This window comes from Lissotriton helveticus, chromosome 3_1 (assembly GCF_964261635.1).
Source record: "Lissotriton helveticus chromosome 3_1, aLisHel1.1, whole genome shotgun sequence".
In the NCBI taxonomy this organism is placed as follows: Eukaryota; Metazoa; Chordata; class Amphibia; order Caudata; family Salamandridae; genus Lissotriton; species Lissotriton helveticus.
Genome location: NC_136061.1, coordinates 1,321,543,765 through 1,321,564,342, shown reverse-complemented (window position 1 = coordinate 1,321,564,342; position 20,578 = coordinate 1,321,543,765). Strand labels below are relative to the sequence as shown.

The 20,578-nt window shown below is 39.4% G+C and overlaps 1 protein-coding gene across 1 annotated transcript in view; it reads left to right on the top strand.

Annotated features, from left to right (window-relative positions):
- BARX2 (BARX homeobox 2) overlaps positions 1 to 20,578 on the top strand; it is a 166,158-nt gene that overhangs the window by 132,858 nt on the left and 12,722 nt on the right. Inside the window, exons 2-3 of the mRNA XM_078681979.1 lie at positions 9,090 to 9,396; positions 19,188 to 19,272. Of these exons, the coding sequence (XP_078538105.1) occupies positions 9,090 to 9,396; positions 19,188 to 19,272 (392 nt within the window). The remainder of the gene's footprint in view (positions 1 to 9,089; positions 9,397 to 19,187; positions 19,273 to 20,578) is intronic.

Sequence of the window (20,578 nt, the reverse complement as noted above, 5' to 3'; positions counted from 1 at the left end):
TAGATATTCCTGCTTCATATCGGCCAATTTCTCTGATTAATTCGGATACTAAAATGTATTAAAAAATATTGGCTATCCGGCTGGGGAGACTCATAGGCCACCTGGTTTCCCCCTGGCAGCACAGATTTATACCTGGGAAAGAAACAACTGACCATATCCATAGAACCATCTCATTATTTGATATTATGGCTGAGACGGGGGGCCAGATGTCTATGATCCTCCTCGATGCTGAGAAGGCATTCAACTGAGTGTCTTGAAAATTTTTATGGGGGATTTTGGAGCTAAAAGGGTTTGGGCAGGGAATCATAAGGCCAATTAAAGCCATGTATCGTGATCCAAGAGCCAGGAAACAAGGTATGGGGAAAGAATTTGGTAATGTTTTAATATCTAGGGGAACCAGGCAAGGGTGTCCCTGTTTGCCCATATTATTTGCTAGATATATTAATCCTCTAGTTTTGAAATTACTGCAGTCTCAGAAGATCAAACGTATAATCTGTAGGGGGTTTGAGACTAAAGTCTTGGCTAATGCTGATGACGTGGCAGTTTTAACAACGGATCCAAAAGAGGACATTGGGGAAATTATCCAAATAACTGAGAGTTTTGGTCGTCTTTCAGGATACACTTTAAATAGAGGAAAAACAATTGTTGTCTGTTCAGACAATATGGATTTTATTGATCCTAGGCGAGCAAACGCGACAATTTATCTCGGGGTCCGAATTACAGCGAAGGTGGATGAAATAGTTGAATGTAATTTTGATCCTCTGGTTAAGTCAATGGCTATCAAATTAAAAAGAGTAAATGGGCTACACAGGGATGTGGAATTCCTATAGCCCGACGCCCAGGACATATTGTTTGGGGTCAAGGGCAACAAGTTTTATTGTGTATTTTGTCCTTGGGACAAGTAGGCCCAACCCCCTGCAGCACAAACCCTTTGGCTGCCAGTTTGTAGTAGCACATTAAGGGCCACGGAAGGGAACTGCCTGAAGTTAGGTTATTATTTGTGCGCCTATGTTAATTCTGTTCAAACTTGTATTTATGGTTCATTAATTGAAAGCCTTTATTATTAGGGTGAGCTATAAGTAAATGTAAGTTCTGACTGCACTACTGACAGTGGTTTCAGTATAAAAACGTGTACTCGCGGTTTCAAAGTTTAGCAATATGAGGCTATGCATAACGCTCCCAGAATGCTCTCTGATTAGATGCAAATATTTGTAGAAGCTTGAAAGCAAGATTAATGACTTTTTTGTCCTTGTATTTTGTCCTTGTATTTTGTCCTTGTATTTTGTATTTGTATTTTGTAAATACAATGTATTTTGTCCTTTGGACAAGTAGGCCCAACCCCCTGCAGCACAAACAGTTTGGCTGCCAGTTTTCAGTAGCACATTAGGGGCCAGGGAAGGGAACTGCCTGAAGTTAAGTTATTATTTGTGCGCCCATGTTAATTCTGTTCAAACTTGTATTTATGGTTCATTAATTGAAAGCCTTTATTATTAGGGTGAGCGCTCTAAGTAAATGTAAGTTCTGACTGCACTACTGACAGTGGTTTCAGTATAAAAACGTGTACTTATGGTTTCAAAGTTTAGCAATAAGAGGCTATGCATAACGCTCCCAGAATGCTCTCTGATTAGATGCAAATATTTGTAGAAGCTTGAAAGCAAGATTAATGACTCTTTGCTTTCAATATAAAATGTTCCTAAAGAAATGAAAGTAGGGAAAAAAACATTTTGCTAAACTACTGTGAAATTTCAGGTACCATTTCTTTGCAGCATCATTTAGTAAAATGTGTTGACGCATGCTAGTATTTTGCACAAATATTCATATTGGAAAATCAGTATAACCAGTTTCAATAAGATTATGAGAAACATAAAAATAAACAAGCATTGGCAAAGCCAGTAGGTCTAAAATTAGTGGTCAGCTTTTTAGCTTTGCCAGTACGAGACTTGTTTTGGCATAGTTTTTGTAAAGCCTTCTTGATGTGAGAGCTGCCGGGCCCTCACCATTATAACAAACATTGGCAAAAGCAAAAAAAAACAATTGGTCTCAAAAAAGCACACACTGCCACATTAGCTACTGCCACTGAACAAAACTACTTTGTGTGCCAATATACTCCTTGTGAAAGAGCGTGATGCCGTCACTCGCAGTAAAGCCAGCCGATACAGAGAGAGGGAGAGAGAATTTTAATAAACACGAAAAGGTTGTGGTGAATGCCAGACTAAATTAGGGGCCCGATTATTAAAGAAAGTCTCAAAAGTGCACCCTTGGTATATGTCCTTGCATTAAGTGCAGCAATTTGGCTTTCGTGAATTTACAAGAATTTACAGAAGTAGAGCAAGAAATGTACTAGAAAATATTTGTGAACTGCAGTTTATCATGAGCAAATATGTATGTGTAGATTTGCTCATGTTTGCAAAGTCATTTTCCCATCAACCACTTTTTTCCCAACTCTGGAAGAAAGTTTCTATTGTCAGGAGTAAATTTCCAACATTTCTCAGTATGGGAAAAGATTAGAGAAGAGTTGTTGAAAACCCTTAAAACATGCAAGTTAATAGGTTTGCACAGACTTAAAGGGCATTCCAACTGTGGAACTATTGCTTCACACTACCTTCAGTCCCAGTATGTAGATCTGCAGAAACGTGGCAACATAAAGGGATTGCTAGTATTAAAAAACTACTATGGTATGAGCCCTGGCATAATCAGAGAGGCTATAGAAGAGCTCTTACATAATGAGATTGCTGCCATAATTTGACGCCAAACCACATGGCACCAAAGGGACAAGTGGATTTAGTTAGAGGACAAGTAGATTTATGAAGCAACCTGCCCCATGGACAGGTAGATATTTTAATAAATTCCACACCCCTGGCTACATCTGTCGAAAATTGGAATAGGGAATTTTTTTAAAATGACTATGCTACCTAAGATTTTGTATTTGTTTTGCTCAATTCCGCTTGCTTTAGATGATTATCTATTGAAAATTCGTCACTCTATTTTCTCTAATTTTATTTGGCAGTATGGAAAAGTGAAGAGGGCACTAAAATATTTAACATTACCACAAGACAGGCGAGGTCTCACAATTCCAAACATTACACTATAATATTGGGCTGCCTTACTCCACCAGATGAATTTTCTGTTAGTAATAGACAGAAGCAGAGAAGAGGAACGGATGGTGAGAATTCCCACAGTATATGAACTTGCTATAGGGAAGGAGGCCTCTGGGTTGGTATTGAGACAATTGGATCAAAGTTATTATAAGAAAATGTTTCAAAGTAATATATAGCGCATGGAAAATATGGAAACAAATTTCAAAGTTCATGGAGATACCGAAGGTTACTCAATATACTCCCCTTTGGCGCTCATCGCTATTTCCACCCCAGGATTATGACGCTATGGGGAGAGAGTGGGAACATTGAGGGATGAACACAATAGGAGAGTTTTATAGGCGAGAACAAATTGCACAATTCTCTAAACTCAAACAGGACTTTGGAATATCGGCTAATCAGTAAATTTGTGCAAATTGGGAGTAAACGTGCTATACAGACCAGCTATTAAAATTGACAGTATACCATTGATGGATCTCATTATTAGGAAATCATGCAGAATATGGGACATATATAGTGCTATTAATAGAACTACCAGATGATATGGAAAAAATCAAGACTTACTGGACAACGAAATTAGATGATCCTGAAGTGGGCGTTTATATGAGCCTATCTTTAACTGCTAATCTATTTTTATCCACAAATCTTAAGGCACAACTGTATAAAACTATATTTAACCTATATTTTACACCTTCCAAATTATTTAGATGGGGAAAAGGGACTGATGATAAACGTCCTAGATGTGGAGCTGGTCCGGCTACATTGATCCATATGTTTTATCAATATGATAAACTGACCCCTTTAAAATCGGGACTGCTTAGTTTTTGGAAAGAACTGTTTGGTCTTAGTTTTGAGCTGACCCCTACTTTACTGATCCTAGGATGCGATAATTCACTGGGCCTTAATAAAGAACAGGAGTATTGCCTATTTCTGGGCACAGCAATTTTTAGGATAATGCTAGCCGCCAGATGGAAAGATATAGAGCCTCCGACATTTCAGATGTGGTTAGCCAGGCTTCTTGGGGCATGGAAACAAGAGATGGCTTTGTATGCATGTAGGGGCAGGCAAGCTAGAATTCGAGGGCTTAAAATATGGGCACTCAATGCTGAATGGAGTAGAGAAACAAGGGGATAAGAATAAGGTGTCCTATAAATAGGATATATGGTCTAAATACATCTCTATTTAGTCCAGTGGCAATGTAGTCTTAGCTGTATAAAGAAATTTGGATTACATAATATATGATGATTCAGTTGTTTTTTTAAATTGCTGTGGATTGTATCAACTGTTTTTTAGAACTGATTAGGCGATATTACTGAGGGTATTGTATCTTGATGGTTGATGATCTGATATGCTGCTATTTATCCTTATCTACTGTATTTAATTATCTTATGTATTGATTAATTGATATCTATTTATTTCTAATCAACTGTTTTTAAGAACCAATTTGTTGTTTTTTATCTCTGTAAATGGTATTTGTCCTGGTCTACTGTATTTAATTATCGGATGTATCGATTAATTGATATCTATTTTTATTTATTCAACGGTTTTTAAGGGCCAATTTGTTGATATTTATCTTGTAAATGGTCTTCTCTGGGTATGAATAAATAAAAAAATAAAAAAGAAGAAATCTACAATTCTTTTCAGCAGGATGTGCAATGAAAAGATTATTTCTTAATCCATAAAAATAGGGAGCTATATCAACATTATATTCAAATCTTATGACTCACAAATGTATTCATTATTTTGGTTTATCAGGTCTTGTTTCTGCATGGGTGTCAGTGTCAAAATCTGGCATTTTTATAAATTTCCATTTACATAGGTGTAGCACATGGCATCCTACTACCCCATATATATCGTAAACCTCTCCCTGTTCAGAATGCACCTTTCCATGGCATTTCTATGTGTTTATATGTTTTAGATGTGTGAATTATGTGGATCAACAAACATGGACACGCCTAATAATTTTGGTTCATTTGTTTTGAATTACTTTGTGTATTAATTTAGTCATTAATAATATAAGCTGTCCCCCGCTTTAGAAGAAAAACGATGTGGGGTACCTTATTCTTGGTACTTGATGCCAAGATTTGGAAGCAGCTTCCTCATCAATTTAGAGCCCTTTCAGATTAGTCAAATTGCCGGAAATACTTATAAAAACGACCTATTCAATCTATATGTCTTGCTCCTGTCCGGTCTTTCGCCTTAGCATAGGGACACTCGCTGAGTTGCTGGGCGCTATAAAAAAACCTGTGACACATTCACTCATTCATTCATAATGACAAGATTTCAAATTCATGAAACTGATAGGATACTTTCATTACTAAGAATGAATCATCATGCAAGCTTTGCCATATTAACAATAGTACAGGGAAATAGTATTTTATGTTGTTGTTGTTGTTACATTGTTTAAATATGTACAAGGGTTACATACCAGATTTTGAGATGACTCGCACATTAACAAATCGTTAACTTTTGTGACAATGAAAGGCTGTATTAACCTAAATTTAATCACTGGCACAGTCAGAGCTAATAACCTAAAAATTACGTTAGGCACGTTAAAAGAAAGGTATAGAATGCTGATGCAAAAAAATCTCCTTGGTTTAAACGTATTTTATCTTTTTAATATCTAAGGCCCATTTTCTGTGTTCACTACTTTACGTCTTGGGTCGGCCAAACAGCCATGCACACTTTGTATATTCCCCACCAGGCTATAATGCACAGCCTGGTGGGAAACATGCACAGGCTCACTGTCCCCGTCTGAGCGTTGAACCATGGTGCTCAGACCAAAAACAACGCTACATTGCAGCGTTGTGTTTGGCTTTGGGGAGCCTGTGTTATTCCTGCTTCTTCTGGACTCAAAGTCAGGAAGGGACGAGAAGCAGAGATAACAAGGAGAGACAACAGAAAAGGTAAGTCTTTTTTTAAAAACATTTTTCAACCCTCCCCCGGCTCACCACCCCGTTTCCACCAGTCGCCACTAACATTACCCATACCTCAACTCCTCTTTGTGACCTACGCCTGACCACCAATGCGTAATAATACCCCGTACCAAAAATAAATACTCATTTATTGATTGCATAGTTTTCATTATATTTAAGTAAATAATGCATTTATACTTTTACTTTATATGTCATCTTATCTCGCACAAAACTTATGAAAAATATCTAATCTAAATAAAAATTATATCATGTTTTTGTATTAATTAAATTAATTTAAATTATTAATTTAACAAACAATTACAGTATTGTGACCCTGATTAAGTTAAATGAAACTAAATTTAATGATTATAAATTATTGATCCTTAGTCAGGCTAATCTTAACTTTACTATTAATTTATAATTACGACTCCATTGTTTTTTTAATTAATTAGGTTACATTAATGTGATTTTTCAAAATAAGTCATCCTTAACCTAACTCTAATAAACCCTAACCCAACTGTAATGCTAGCCCTTAATCACAACAATGATAAATAATTATTTTAAATTATTTGAATGAATGACTTACTATTTAACTTTTAGGGGCAAAATGGCGACACATTAAAAAGGCAAACAAGGTAGAACTGCTGTAGAGGTAATTTTGTTGAGGTAATCACCATACGAAGTAAAATTAGGGTGGCAGTGGTATGTCCTTAGTGTTGCATGTACCATTTGATGTAACCACAATGCAGTATTTATGAAACATATAACAATACCAAAAAATAATTGATCAGATAACCCTCTTGGAAGTAAGAAAGAAGTAGTATTTTTTAAGGTATTGTCATTAAAGAGGTTTTATTGTGCCTTTCTCAAGCTTAATCCTAGGAAATGTATTCAAGAACTTCCAAGGGACCATTTAACATTCTTGGGGGAAATTGCAATTTTTGGATTTGGCTGTCTCTGCAGGGTCATCCTCAAACTTTTTGCCTTTATCTCTCCTGTTTTTGAACCTATTTTTGTTGACCTTTAAGACTCTGCAGTCTTTACCACCGACGACCAGTGCTAGAGTGCTGGTGCTCTCTCATTTGAATAAGATGAAATTGGCTTAAACCCAATTGACACATTTAATGTACTTTAAGTCCCTAGTAAAGTTGTACGTGTACCCAGGGCCTTTACATTAAATTCTACTAATGGACCCGTAGCCCTAATTGTGCCACCCTCTTAAGTAGCCCTTTTAAACATGTCACAAGCCTTTCATTGCAGCCTGTTTGTGCAGTTTTAAACAGCCATTTTGACCTAAACCTTCTGATAGGCCTAATCCGACCTTTTTAATAGATAAAAGCCACCTCTAGGCTATGCCCTAAACAGCCCCTAGGGTAGCGTGCAGTGTATTTAAAAAGTTGGACATGTACTTTTAAGTTTTCCATGTTCGTTCCTGATAGTGAAAAACTCTTAAATTAATTTTTCACTACTGTAAGGCCTACATCTCCCTTACGATTACATTTGATCAGCCTAATTACATTTAATAAGTGATAACATTCAATTGTGAGCGGTAGGAATGTTGAGTTTGGTATCTAAATAATTGTAATTTTAAACCCTCTTTAATGGAAAAATTCTGAAAATGCCACTTTTAGAACCTTGCCATTTTCTTGATACAAACCATTTAGTGGCTGCAGCCTGTACCACATGACTAGGTGTAGCTAGCAGTTGGTCTTTGCGTATTACTCCTGGACAGTGAGATAATGGGGAAATTGGTGTTGGCAAGGTGAGCCACATTTGTCTTGATAGTGGGGAAGAGCTGTCACCTACCACACTTGCACATCACAAAGACTGCCTCAGCACACTCACAAAGGGTTTCAGATTAGCCTTTTGTGCCACCAGACAAACTGGGGCCAGGGCAGGGAGGGAGACAATTCCAAACACCTCTGGGGGTGTAAACCTCCAGAACCTTCTCCTATTTCAAAGTTGCCACCTCTGGACCTGTGGAATACTCAGAAGGACTGCTGGGATGCTTTGCAAGAAGGACTGGGCACCTTGAACCAATGACCACGAGAGTGACTCCTAGAGCTAGTTGGCATGGAAGCCTGATCAGAGCCTCAGGAACAGAAAAGGCTTCAAACATCTTGAACTCAGCACCTGGACTCTGCCTGCTGTGAGTCTTGTTCACTACTTGGTGCCACCTCAGTCTTGTACCTTTGGAAATGGACCTGAAGGCGCTTTGCCAGCCCAACTGTGGTCTCTTAGGCAGAACCAAAGCAGTACGATGCATCTTCGTGTAGCCTTGCAACTAAACCACCACTGCGCACCACATCCCTGATGCAGTGCTTCACATAGCAGCCCGCTGCTTATCAGAACCGCTGTTGTGCACCACATTTTTGAAGCAGTGCCCCGTAACACCACTCGCAGTGCGCAGGGTATGTAAAAAGTTGGGTATGTACTTTTAAATTTTACATGTTCTTTCCTAATAATGAAAAAGTCTTTCATTTGTTTTTCACTACGGCAAAGCCTACCATACCCCATGGATAAAATTTGGATACCTTAATTGCATTCAATACGTGATAACTGCCACTCCTTGACGCATCCTCGAGGCGGGATCTAACAGCACTCTGCAAGCAGGGTTTAAGGTACTTTGTTCAACAGGCCTAACTTGGTCCCTGTATCCGGCTCATGCTCCATCGTGTTCAGCCTCAACTTCTGACTTTGCCCTCATCTGCCACAACTAGATAACCACAGCTGGCGCTTTCTGCTTTTAGGCACTATTTTCACCTACATCTTGAAAATTGCATAACTCACGATTCTACTGATTGGATTTTTGCTTTTTTTCTCAAATAATATATTTAATATTACTTTACTGTTCTAAATTGGCAAAGATTTTTTGTCTTGTGTTTTCACTTAATTACTATTTGGAGTGCTGCATAAATAGGTTACGCATTGCCTGTCGGTTAAGCCTGACTGCTTTTGTGCAGAGCTACCAGAGGGTTAAATGCAGGTCCACTAAGCCAATGTCCTACAGCAATTAAACATAAACATATATTTTATTTCAATGTTGTTTTCTAAGAATTATGTTTATGTCTTGTTACAGGGTCACCCTCTCTGAGAGCATATCCTCTAATCTCTGTCATCACAACACCATCTTCAATTTCCTCCAGACTCGTCCCCACATCCAGCAGTTCCCACCTCTCCCAGGCTTTGTCCACCCACTCCTCGGCAGGGGACGCTCGAGCAGAGACGCCAGCCAGTGAGGCGCTTGCCAGCAGCGAATCAGAGGCAGAGCTGCACACGCCTCGGGTGAAGAAACCCCGCCGCAGCAGAACCATCTTCACTGAACTGCAGCTTATGGGCCTGGAGAAGAAGTTTGAAAAGCAGAAATACCTCTCTACGCCAGACAGGTGAGATGAGACAATAGCACTTGCACTTTTCTTATCGAGCTATTGATATAAAATAATTTCAAGTGTTATATTTTTTTGCATTAGAAGTCTTCATCTCTTGCCTCCGTCATGATCATACAAAGGGCACTGATTATCTACATCACATAAAGATTGCGGGCACACACTGTGATCACCAGGGCCGGCGCTAGGCATGGGCAGCATGGGCAGCTGCCCAGGGCCCCACGCTCAGCCCACCAACATGGGGTCTCGCAAAAGTATTTCCCTGTCTTAGGCCTCACACCCACAGTGCAGCACTGCGAGGCCCAGGGAAGGGACATCTCTCCCCTGGGCCTCGCAGGCATGTGTAGCGCTGCAAGGAACTGGGGAAGAGGCCCCCTTCTACTGTGGCTGCTAACCCCTGGGGAGGGTCCCCTCCTCCCCTAGGCCTTAAAGCCCCAGACATAGCTGTCAGGCCCGTCTGCATTTGGCAGGTGTGGTCTGCGAATGAAGATCCAGTCGACTTCTTTCTCATAGGCAAAACATGATGCCCATGATCCCGCATTTTGGCGTCTGGCACTTTGGCAGTTCTAACCATTTAAAAAGACAAGCAACTCTCTTTCAGCTGCTGATGAGCTGTGAAAGAGATGCCTGTCAGTGGCAGAAAGGAAGGCGTTGCAACACAGGAGGGGTCATGCTCCTTGTGAGGTCAGGAGCACCTTCCGTTATTTAGATGCAAATAGCCTTGAACGAGTAAATGAAACACATTTTCCCCCGTAGTTTTTATATAGAGCAAACCCAACCCAAAAGTATTGGAGTGCTTTACATGAGCACCAATTACATTTCATAAGGACATGTTCCTTTTTTAGATACAGAGAGATTAAGTGATTTGCCAGGGATCACAGGATGTTGAGCCAATATCCAGACTTAAGTCTGATCCCTCAGTTTAAAAGTTGGCACCTCTGACCTCAAGCTTCATTTTCTCCCCTCCTCTAACCATGCTCAAGACCTAGCCAGGGAGAACACTCTTCATAGCTACTTCATACATGAAGCCGGTTTCAAAGTGCTGCCCTATTGTCAAATCAGTGGATGAGGCATATGGAAAGAATTAATTTCCCAGGATCAAACAGTTCATTACATTAGTAGACCCTGGACTGCATTGCACTCCTACTTGGGGAAAGGCTATATATTTACCACTGTATTGTGTTTACGTGGCTATACCATGCGACCGGGCACCCTCTATTGTCTAAGGTAATATTCAGCCATTTTAAAAAATCACACCGACTATTAGTTTTTACATTTAATCCAAATACTCCCAATCTTGACAGAAAAGGAACAGAAGCACAATAAGTTCAGAAACGTGTTTGCCCAAGAGCACACAATTTTACCAAATGGGAGGCCGGGATTAAAAACGTTATCTCCTGCTTCCACATTTCCAAATAACCCACAAGACCACAACTGGGGTGTCGGTGATTCTGTTGGCAAGACAAAGAGACTGCCCCTCAGAGGGAATCATCACTTATGGGCTTCCCAGCTTTAAAACACAGTGTTTATTTCTATCATAAAGCTGAGATTAGATGTAAAATTATAAATATCCATGGCTAAAGCATACCCACTGGACCATATCCAGTGACAGGGGTATTTACCGGACTGTATGCATGGTAGGGACTGATATTTACCACTGGTGTTTCAAAACGTAAGATTGTTTTATTCCATTTAGGTGCCAGAGTTCATTTTCTAAACTTGTTGCTCAGAATATGCAATAGCGACTTGTCAAGGTTTACTCCAGGAGGTGGTAAAGGGATTAGAATTCAAATATAGTGTGAAGGGTAGTCAAGTTTGACGTACTCAATCTCAGGCTGAGTTATCTTTTAATATGGCCTGCTTTAAAAGGAGGGATTTAGAATAAAATCCCCAAAATCCACTATGTGACTCATAGTTCCCCTGTTCCCCAAGAGACAGCTTCTGGTGCCCACGCACCCTCAATGTGTCTCCACTTGTGCAGTGTGTCTTCAAAGGCACAAATTGTCCAGTAAAGTGATAATGGAACATTGGTCACCCTACTTGGCCATTACAGCGATGTCTGGAGATCAAGGCTGCGAGGCCTAGGGAAGGGGACTCTCCTCTTCTGGGCCTCGCAGCACCAGACCATAGATCTGATGCCCAGGGCAGTAGGCCACATCCAATGGGGCTTGCAGCACTAGACCACAGCTGTAAGGACAAAGGGAAGGGACCAACCTCCCCTGCACCCTGCCGCTCTGGATCATAGTGGAGTAGTTCAGAGAAGGAAACACCCATTCCCTGAGCTTACAGTGCTACACTATTGCTGCAGGGCACATGGAAGAGGGTTTCCCTAATCTGGGTCTCCTCCCCTTGGTCTTGCATCACTAGACCATGGTTGTGAGGCCTAAAGAATTGGAGGGCCCTACCCTAAACCTCGTAGCAATGGTGGAGAAATGACCTTGGGGACGGCCCCTTTTCCCTGGGCCTTGCAGCCATGGCGCAGTGCTGCCAGACCCATGGGTAGTGAGCTCCCTCTCCTAATTCTCTCAATTCTACAGCATGACTGATAGGCCAAGGAGAGGGGGTGGCGCGTGTGGGACCCCACCCGTGGGCCCAATTGTGTTTGTCTACAACACTTTACCCTGGCCTTGTGCATGGGCCTATGTCTATATCAGGGGGATAGCAATCGGTAGTGCAGCAGGTGCAGGGGCACCAGGCTCAGGGATAGAAAGAGTTGAAACCTTCCCAAATTATGGCTTTACTTTACTCGGCAGCCAGTGGACAAGGGTGAGGGGACACTTTTACTTTGCACCATGGCACCAATGCTGTGGTTCTTCCGGAGCTTTTATGGGCTTCACAGACATGCCCCAGAGCTGTGAGGCCTGGAAGAGACCCTCCCTTCCCTGGCCCTCAGAGCCATGGCTGGACACTCAGGGGAGAAGGCACCCACCCATAAGCTTAGCAGCAGTGGACACCATGGCTGTGATGCCCATGGGTCCTCTATCAGCTGGAGTAATTAAAAGTAGTGCAGCAGGTGCAGTTACACCACAGCTCAAGGATGGTAGGGACCCAATGCACCCAAATTATGGCTGTGTTTTACTGTCTGATATCATTTTCTTCCATCAGGGCTGATGTCTACATTACCAGTATGACTCTGGTTCCCTCTCCCATGCACCGCACAGCCACGATCCAAAGCTGGGGAGATCAGACAAGGCCCATCCTCCCATAGGCCTCACAACCATAGTCCAGTGCTGGGAGGCCCAAGTGAGGGAGTCTGCTGCCCTGGACTTTGCACCACAGTTCCTGGATACCATGTCAAGGGCAAGAGGCACTGTCTTAAGGGCGTCCATAGGAATAACGTAGGAAGTGCAATGTGACCATGGTCTAGATGAGTTATGGGCCAATGCTCACAACTTATGGCTGATTTTACTGTCCAGTCAGTGACAAGAGGGTAGTGGGAAGGAACAATTTACCTTGCTGGCACGATGGTGCATGACATTGCTACACTACTGTTCCAGCACTCTTGCGCCCCACAGCATGATCCAGTTCTGCAAGGCCCAAGAGGGTCCTCCTCTCGTCTGGACCTCACAGCCATGATCCAGTGCTCTGAGGCCTACCAAAGTAAAGTGGCAGGATGCAGGATTGTTCTTCATTTTAGATGGTGGTCCTGGATCCTACTGCAAGCTCCAGAGGGATGCCAAATTTCCAACTTTTTTGCCTGCCAAGGGATTGATGTAGGCAAGCAGGATAATCAATAGGTGGTACAACACAAATAGATTAGCTGGGAATCCTGGGGCAACCCATGCCAGTGGTATGCCACAGCATTGACTCTGGTAACAACCACTATGCAGAGGGGTCTAGCATTTACTAACATGACAACTGGGAAGCAGGACTTGTACCGAAGGACTAAAATAAAGTATTTCCATGTATAGAAATTAAAAATATGTATACTTGTTTTTAATAGTTTTTATATTTTATTTTATTGTTTTACTGTTATGCGCACAAAGAAAATTGCTTCTTGCAAAGCCTATCAACGATAGTGAATTGATGGGACTTCCTGTAATGTCATTTCCTGTGATTTCACACTGTATGCAAATTAGAAGGGCCCCACACATTCCTTTTCTGCCAGGGGCCTTAAAAGTCCCAGCACCGGCCCTGGTGATCTCTATTGAGGCGGTGAAGGTTGTTATTTACTGATACGTGTTTTATTTTGAATGCTGTTGTACCTCTGGACAAAAAAACGCACTGTATAATTTGTTCGTGATTTAAGGTGTGGAATTACAAAGTGTGACGAATAATGTGATTTACACAGTGAACACACCACAATACGCCCGGGGGTAACCCAAGTAACCCTACGGCATCTGGGTAAAATACATATTGAATAAAGAAAGTGATGCCTAGGAAATAATAATCAATCTATTAAAGGAAAGAGAAACATTAACTATCCCTTCCTATCTTGATTTAATCACATCAAACCAATCTGTGTTTTATATTCATCTGCAACCAAACGGCAAACCAATAATAAGTCTATGTTATTTTTATTTGTTTTTACTCTATTTTTTCATAGAAAGAGAAAGTCATTTTCAAAACATGTATATATATATACACAACAAATACATATACATATATACACAACATATATACTCAATACAAACTACAAAAATATGTACACAATATTTACATCGACAAACTAACATATATTTTGGACCTTTGTATATTGTAGCCCATATTGTTTAACAAGAGGATGCTTTAAAAACTATAAAGGGCCTTCCTTCAAAGCAAGATCAACCCAAAAACCATAGGAGCCTAGGAGGTATATTTGTTTGGACCTCTATTATTTAAGTACTCCTTTTAATCAATTTAAATAGTCATAAATCTTTGATGGCGTCTTCATAACAAATGTCGACTCGTTTCAGCCAAACATTTACGGGCCTCATCAGGACTAGGGCTTTTTAGGATCCGTCTATAAAATCAAAACAATCACACATATATATATTAAGGAATATTCATTAAACAATTCTGTGTCACTAATATAGGACAAAAGTTACATTTTTTAACATACTCCTCGGAGTGGTTAGGCACTTTGTAAATAAATAAACAATCAAAGAAATAATAATAAAAAACACCCAAGTGATATATTAAAAAAGGACGTATTTCTCCCAAGTGTAAACCTCATCCAGAACAGTGTAGTGAGGGATAGATAGCATACACCGGCTCAATATTGAAGGGAAAAATAATGATGTGAGGCTAGGCTTGCTATAAGCAAAAATGGATTACCATAATATATTTTGTCATGTGTTTTTGCTGTTGGCACAAGTATAGAAGGATCTATACTTCTCTAAGTAACAGACAGCTGAAAGTAAAAAACACAAATATCGCTGTAAATTTTTTACACCAAACTTTATATGGGGGACACTGGGGACTAAGCAACACTGCTTACTGAATATGAACGGGATTTGATATATTGCTTTTTCTCCTGAAGCACTATAATTGAGAGAAGGGGGTCAAGAAAGAGTTGGCCTCGCTCCCTGTAAAAAATTAAAATGCGCTATTTAGTGTATGCCTTCTCTGAAAGGGAAAGCGAATCTAGAGAGATGCGTCCAATCGATTCTTACCCTGCTTCAGTATTTCTTTTCCATGTATGTTGTTCATTAATATGTGACGGGGAATAGGGGTTTAGCCTCGTTCTCTGTAAAAAATAGTAATGGACTATTAAATAAATATCTTGTCCTAGAGGAAATGTGTCAAAAGAGACGTGCCCAGTATATTCTTACCCTGCTTCAGCGTCTACTATCCGCGTTTGTTCTCCACGCCATTCTGCACTACCAACGTGTAGGTTATCACGTTGTACGGAAGCATATATACTCCTGACCTCTCGGGTCCTGAAGATAGGCAAAGGACTATAACCCTTCTTGTTGTAAAACTATTACGGTAGAAAAAAGACTGCGTGTACATTAAAACAACTGCAGTACCGGCATATGAAAATCACGGGTTATCACTAACCCTACATTTAAAAGACAGAAAAATAAATATAACTTATTTCTATAAACCCTACATTAAAATAACACATGTGTACTGGATTCAGTTCTATAAGTTTCTCCAGACTGGTACGACCTGTCAAAGAGGCTAAGTGAAGGTGCACCTTATTACATTGTGTTAGCCTCTTAAATATATATGTGTTTGAAAACCTTATAAAAAAAATATTATGTACAATATACAACAAATAATTACATTAGAAACCAATGTTGTGCCAACACTCCTTACAATCTAGAAATGTCTGTAAAATGTTATATGAAAAAGGATGTCATCATGTGCAGTTTGAACAAGAAATCATTGTGACAGCGCCCACATTTCATCTCTATCATTAAGGCCAGATACCGCAGTGAGGTATTTTTCGATTCGTTTGGCTTCTAATCAATTCAATTTGGTTTCTACTTCATCGCAGTTGGTCTTCCCCTAAGTACATAAAACTGTCCATTCCATGTCATTCTCTGAATGATTCAAAGTTTGAAAGTGATGCACAAGTGGGGTTCCTTGTACTTTACATCTTACCGGTGATTTGTGTAGTAGGATACGTTTCTTGACAATTTGTGTAGTATGTCCTATATAAAACTTATTGCATGGACACTTGATGCAGTAAACTGTATTTTTTGAGTTACAGTTTGAAAAAGTTCTCTGATGGTGTAACTGGCCATTTATATCAATCTCTTTTGAATCCTTTGTTAAACTGCATGCTACACAGTTATGGCATTGATAGTGTCCTACTACTTGAGGTAACGTAAGTAACCCTCTTAGCTCTTTTTGGTCGAGTTTGTCTTTCCTTGCTGCTCTCACTAGTTGTTGCCTAATATTTTTACCCTTTCTAAAAGCAAAGAGCGGCTTTGGAATACCTAGATGTTCAATTAGTTTCCAATTTTTTTGAATCAATTTTTTAACTCTATTTGCTTTGGGGTCATATGTGAGAACACATGTTAATGGAGTTTCTTTCTTTTGAGCCTTTGGAACTAGTAACGTTTCTCTCGTGTATACCAAGCTCTTTTGAGAGCAACTTTTACCAATCTTTTTGGGTAACCCCGGGCCACTAGTTTGTCTTTCAGTTTCTCTGCATCTTCAAAATAGTCCTCTTTATTTCTACAATTTCTCCTCACACGAAGAAATTGTCCATACGGCAAGTTCTCTTTCAACGTGTGAGGATGACTGCTCGAGAAGTGTAAAAGCGTATTCCGGTCTGTAGGTTTTGTATACAGACTAACTTGCAGTTGACCACTTTCATGTTTAATATATACATCCAAAAAGTTTAGTCCATTTCAGTCACTGGACAAGGGGAAGTTAAATTCCTGGGTTCTTGAATTTAGCCAATTATGGAAATCTTTTAGAAGTGACTCATCTCCATTCCAAATCATAAAAATGTCGTCTATATAGCGACACCAAAAATTCACTTGGTTCTTAAAGGGATTGGTGTTGCTATATATCCATTTCTTCTCAAACTCTGCCATCACTAAATTGGCTATCTCGGATGAAAAACTACAACCCATAGCTACTCCAGATATTTGCAAATATAGGTTATCTTTGAAATTGAAGAAATTATTCTTCAAGCAGTGGGTCTCTAAAGATATTAGAAATTCTGTCGGTACCTGATGTGGACGTTCTCGTAAGTCCAAAATGTTTCTCATCACTGCCAAAGCTTCGTCTTGAGGTATGTACGTATATAGCGATTCGATATCAAAGGATACCAAAAGTTGGTTTTCTATGTTGTATGGTAAATATTCTACCGTTGATATCAAATCCATTGTATCTTTAATGTATGATTGAGTATCTTTTAGCAGAGGAATTAGAAAAGTATCTATGTATTTGGCAAGTGGCTCTAAAATTGAACCACCAGCTGACACTATAGGCCTGCCTGGCGGGTTAGTTGTTGATTTATGCACCTTCGGCAGGACACCCTGCTTCAATTCAGAAGGAATGTGAAGACTTGGCTTTTTAACCTTTCTGTTTAGGTGGATTCTCTTCTTTGTTCTCCCCTGGGCTTTTGTTCTTTTTTTTCCTCTTGTTATGTTGTTATACACTGTAGCTTCATGTGGAAAGCGCCGGGACACTCTTTTAGAGTAGCCGAGCGCTATATAAACATATTTTAACATAACATAACATAACATAACATAACATAAATATTAGGTATTTTATTTTGCTCACTGTTTAAGAAATTGAATTTGTTTTGGCATAGCCAGCCATCTTCTAGACCATCTTTAGTTATATCTAGAATTTCTCCTTACAATCTTGATGTCGGGTTATTCTCCAATGGTCTGTAGTGTATAGGGTTGGATAATTTCCCAATTACTTCTTGGTCATATTTATCTTTATCCCATAGGACTTTTCCACCCTCTTTGTCCGCCGGCTTGATTATTACTGCCGGATTATTTGACAGGTCTTTGAGAGCGGTCATTTCTGATTTACTACAATTTGCATTAAAAAACATATTTTTAGTTTGTAAACTGTCTAATTCTCGTAGGACTTGGTCCTCGAATATTAAGATTTCTCCTGCTAGTAATGTACTTTCAGGGATGAAATTGGATTTATTCCTTAACCCACTTATATTGATCTGTTCTTTAGATTCACGTTCCATAAAGAATGCTTTCAATCTGACTTTTCTGAGGAAATGTAGAATTTCTGTTTTAGTCTCTACTGGAATTTGTAATGCAGTTGGCACAAATGAAAGTACCTTAGATAGCACTGATAATTCTGATTCAGTTGGAATATAGTTAGACATGTTATAAATAGGTATGGTATCAACTTTTTCCCCCACTTCAGTTGTATTTATACTTAGCGTCTGTAAGTTTTCTTCCGTGTGCGGAAGGGCTAGGACAGTGAACACAACACTCTGTAATTGGAAAATATAAAAGTGCATAAAAATAACAAAACCGTCATTGTTAGTGTCCATCTGTGACTCTTAGAAACATTATGTTTGCATCATGGAAGGCTAAGAGATCAAAAATAAGATTACATACCAAAATAACAGAAACGTTTGAATAGCGAAAAATGCAGTTAAACGAGTTTCAAGCACAGTTGCAATTATTTAAGCGTTATTCCAAAAATATTTTTGATAATATTATTATCTAAACAGAATGAACATTCGTTTTTAATTTTTCTTTATGAATATTAGAAATACTAGCATTTATTACGCAAATGTCTAAACTGTTGCCTGTCCTAAGTGTCACAACAATACTCTGATGTGTTCCGCAAGCCGTCATAGAAATAAAAAATAAAACCGTTTGACACAGTTCTCTTGTCAAACGGAGAGCATAGGATGAATACTTTTGAATGCTAATGAGTCGTCCGATACTTGATAAAAGTATGTTGTATGTGTTTTATGACCAGTGACTGCAGTACAAACTTATTTACATAAATACTCTATACGCAACAATGTCGGGGAAGCAACCTAAAACTAAGTTATTTCACCCGGCTCAACAATATTGGGTATCTTAAGCTAGAGATAGAGAGGGAATGTGTCATTCCATCCCTACCACTGAAATGAAGACACCCACTGAAAAGAGGCAAATGACAGGACGTTCAAACAACCTACTAAATTAAATATGTTTTTCTCAAGTTATCAATGAAGCAGAAACAGTGAGCATCAATTTATCTGAGGTAACCAAAGAGAAAAAGTAAGCATCAATGTAAATGAGGTAACCGAAGGGAAAAAGTGAGGATCAATGTATATGAGGTAACCAAAGAGAAGAAACTGTGCTACATCAATTCAACAGAATGTCCAAAAGCTGCTTAACCACTTCCCATAACTTAGAGTTTTTCTTTCATAGGTTGGATTTAGCCCAGTCTCTGGGACTGACGCAGCTTCAAGTGAAGACTTGGTACCAAAACCGCAGAATGAAGTGGAAGAAAATGGTAAGGAATTTGTAACAACGCGACACTGCCTTTCAATAGTTGTCATTTTTGCCTGATGTTGCATCATCACTGAATGATGTTTCTTCTAGCCACATGTACACAGATATTAGCAGTAGGGATTACATGGCATTTGAGGAACAGGGCCACACAAGAAATGCATAAAGAAGCAATCCAGGCCACATGCCTCACCGTTCGGCTGGGCGTAGTAGCCATGCATAGAATCTCATAAAAGTACGTACAAATTATTAGCCAGTGAGCCGAAATATTGCAACAACTGAAGCAAAATGTGTTTGGAAGACTAATGGGCTCAAACATTATCTTCTCAAATACTCAGAGTGTTAATAAAAAAGGAGTGGAATAAAGAGTTTCAATTTCACAATTTAGTTTAGTGTCTACACACCTGATACAGCACTTTACCAGTTCTTTAGGAAATATGTGTCCCTATAAACATATTAGGATTACATGGGTCAGATACCTAGACAAAGAAAAGCCAAACATATGAACAACAAACTATTGCTACAAATAACGTGAATCAATAGATTTCACTTTGTTTTTTAAGACAATGTTTCCTGCTTGTAAATTTTTTGGGGGAATACAAGTTGTAGTATACTTGTTTGAAATAAGTTTGATAGTTAGTACTACTACTTGTTTTCCTTCATGATTTGAGGAGCCTACACCAGTGGCATTGAACATGCAGCTCTCTTTACGGCAATTTTCCTTTCCATTGTAATATTTTTTATAATCGATATTTTATATTATTACTATTAAATGTGTGCACATTGCAACTGAGCACAAACACCGAAATGGAAGACTTTCAAGGAGGAAAACAATAATGTTTCACTGTAGTTTTAAAGGTAGGCCCTCAAAATAGTAGACATGTAAGTTTTCAATGAAACATTAAATACAGATATCTACATATATAAATAGGCATAACTAATAAACAGGAACCTTTCAGCATGTCAAATAAACATATTTTAGTTTTTATTTCCATATACTTCCATTAAGCAGAAACGAGGTGCATGGTGCTCATAGTGCCCTCACCTTGCAAAGTCAGAAGTGTAAACAAGGTATATACAAGATAGGAAACTGTCAACCAGCCTGTACAAGATACAGTAATTGTAGTTTGAAGTCTGATAGGTCAATGACATTTTGACCCAGATATTGTCAGAGGTTAGTATCAGGACGTGTGTGTGTGGGGCGGGGGGGGGTGTAAAATACACGGTCAGACCTGGTCCAAAAAGTGAGTGCCAGCGACCTCCACCTGCCAACAACAGGCACAAAAGATGCATCAGATCTGAATGGGCCA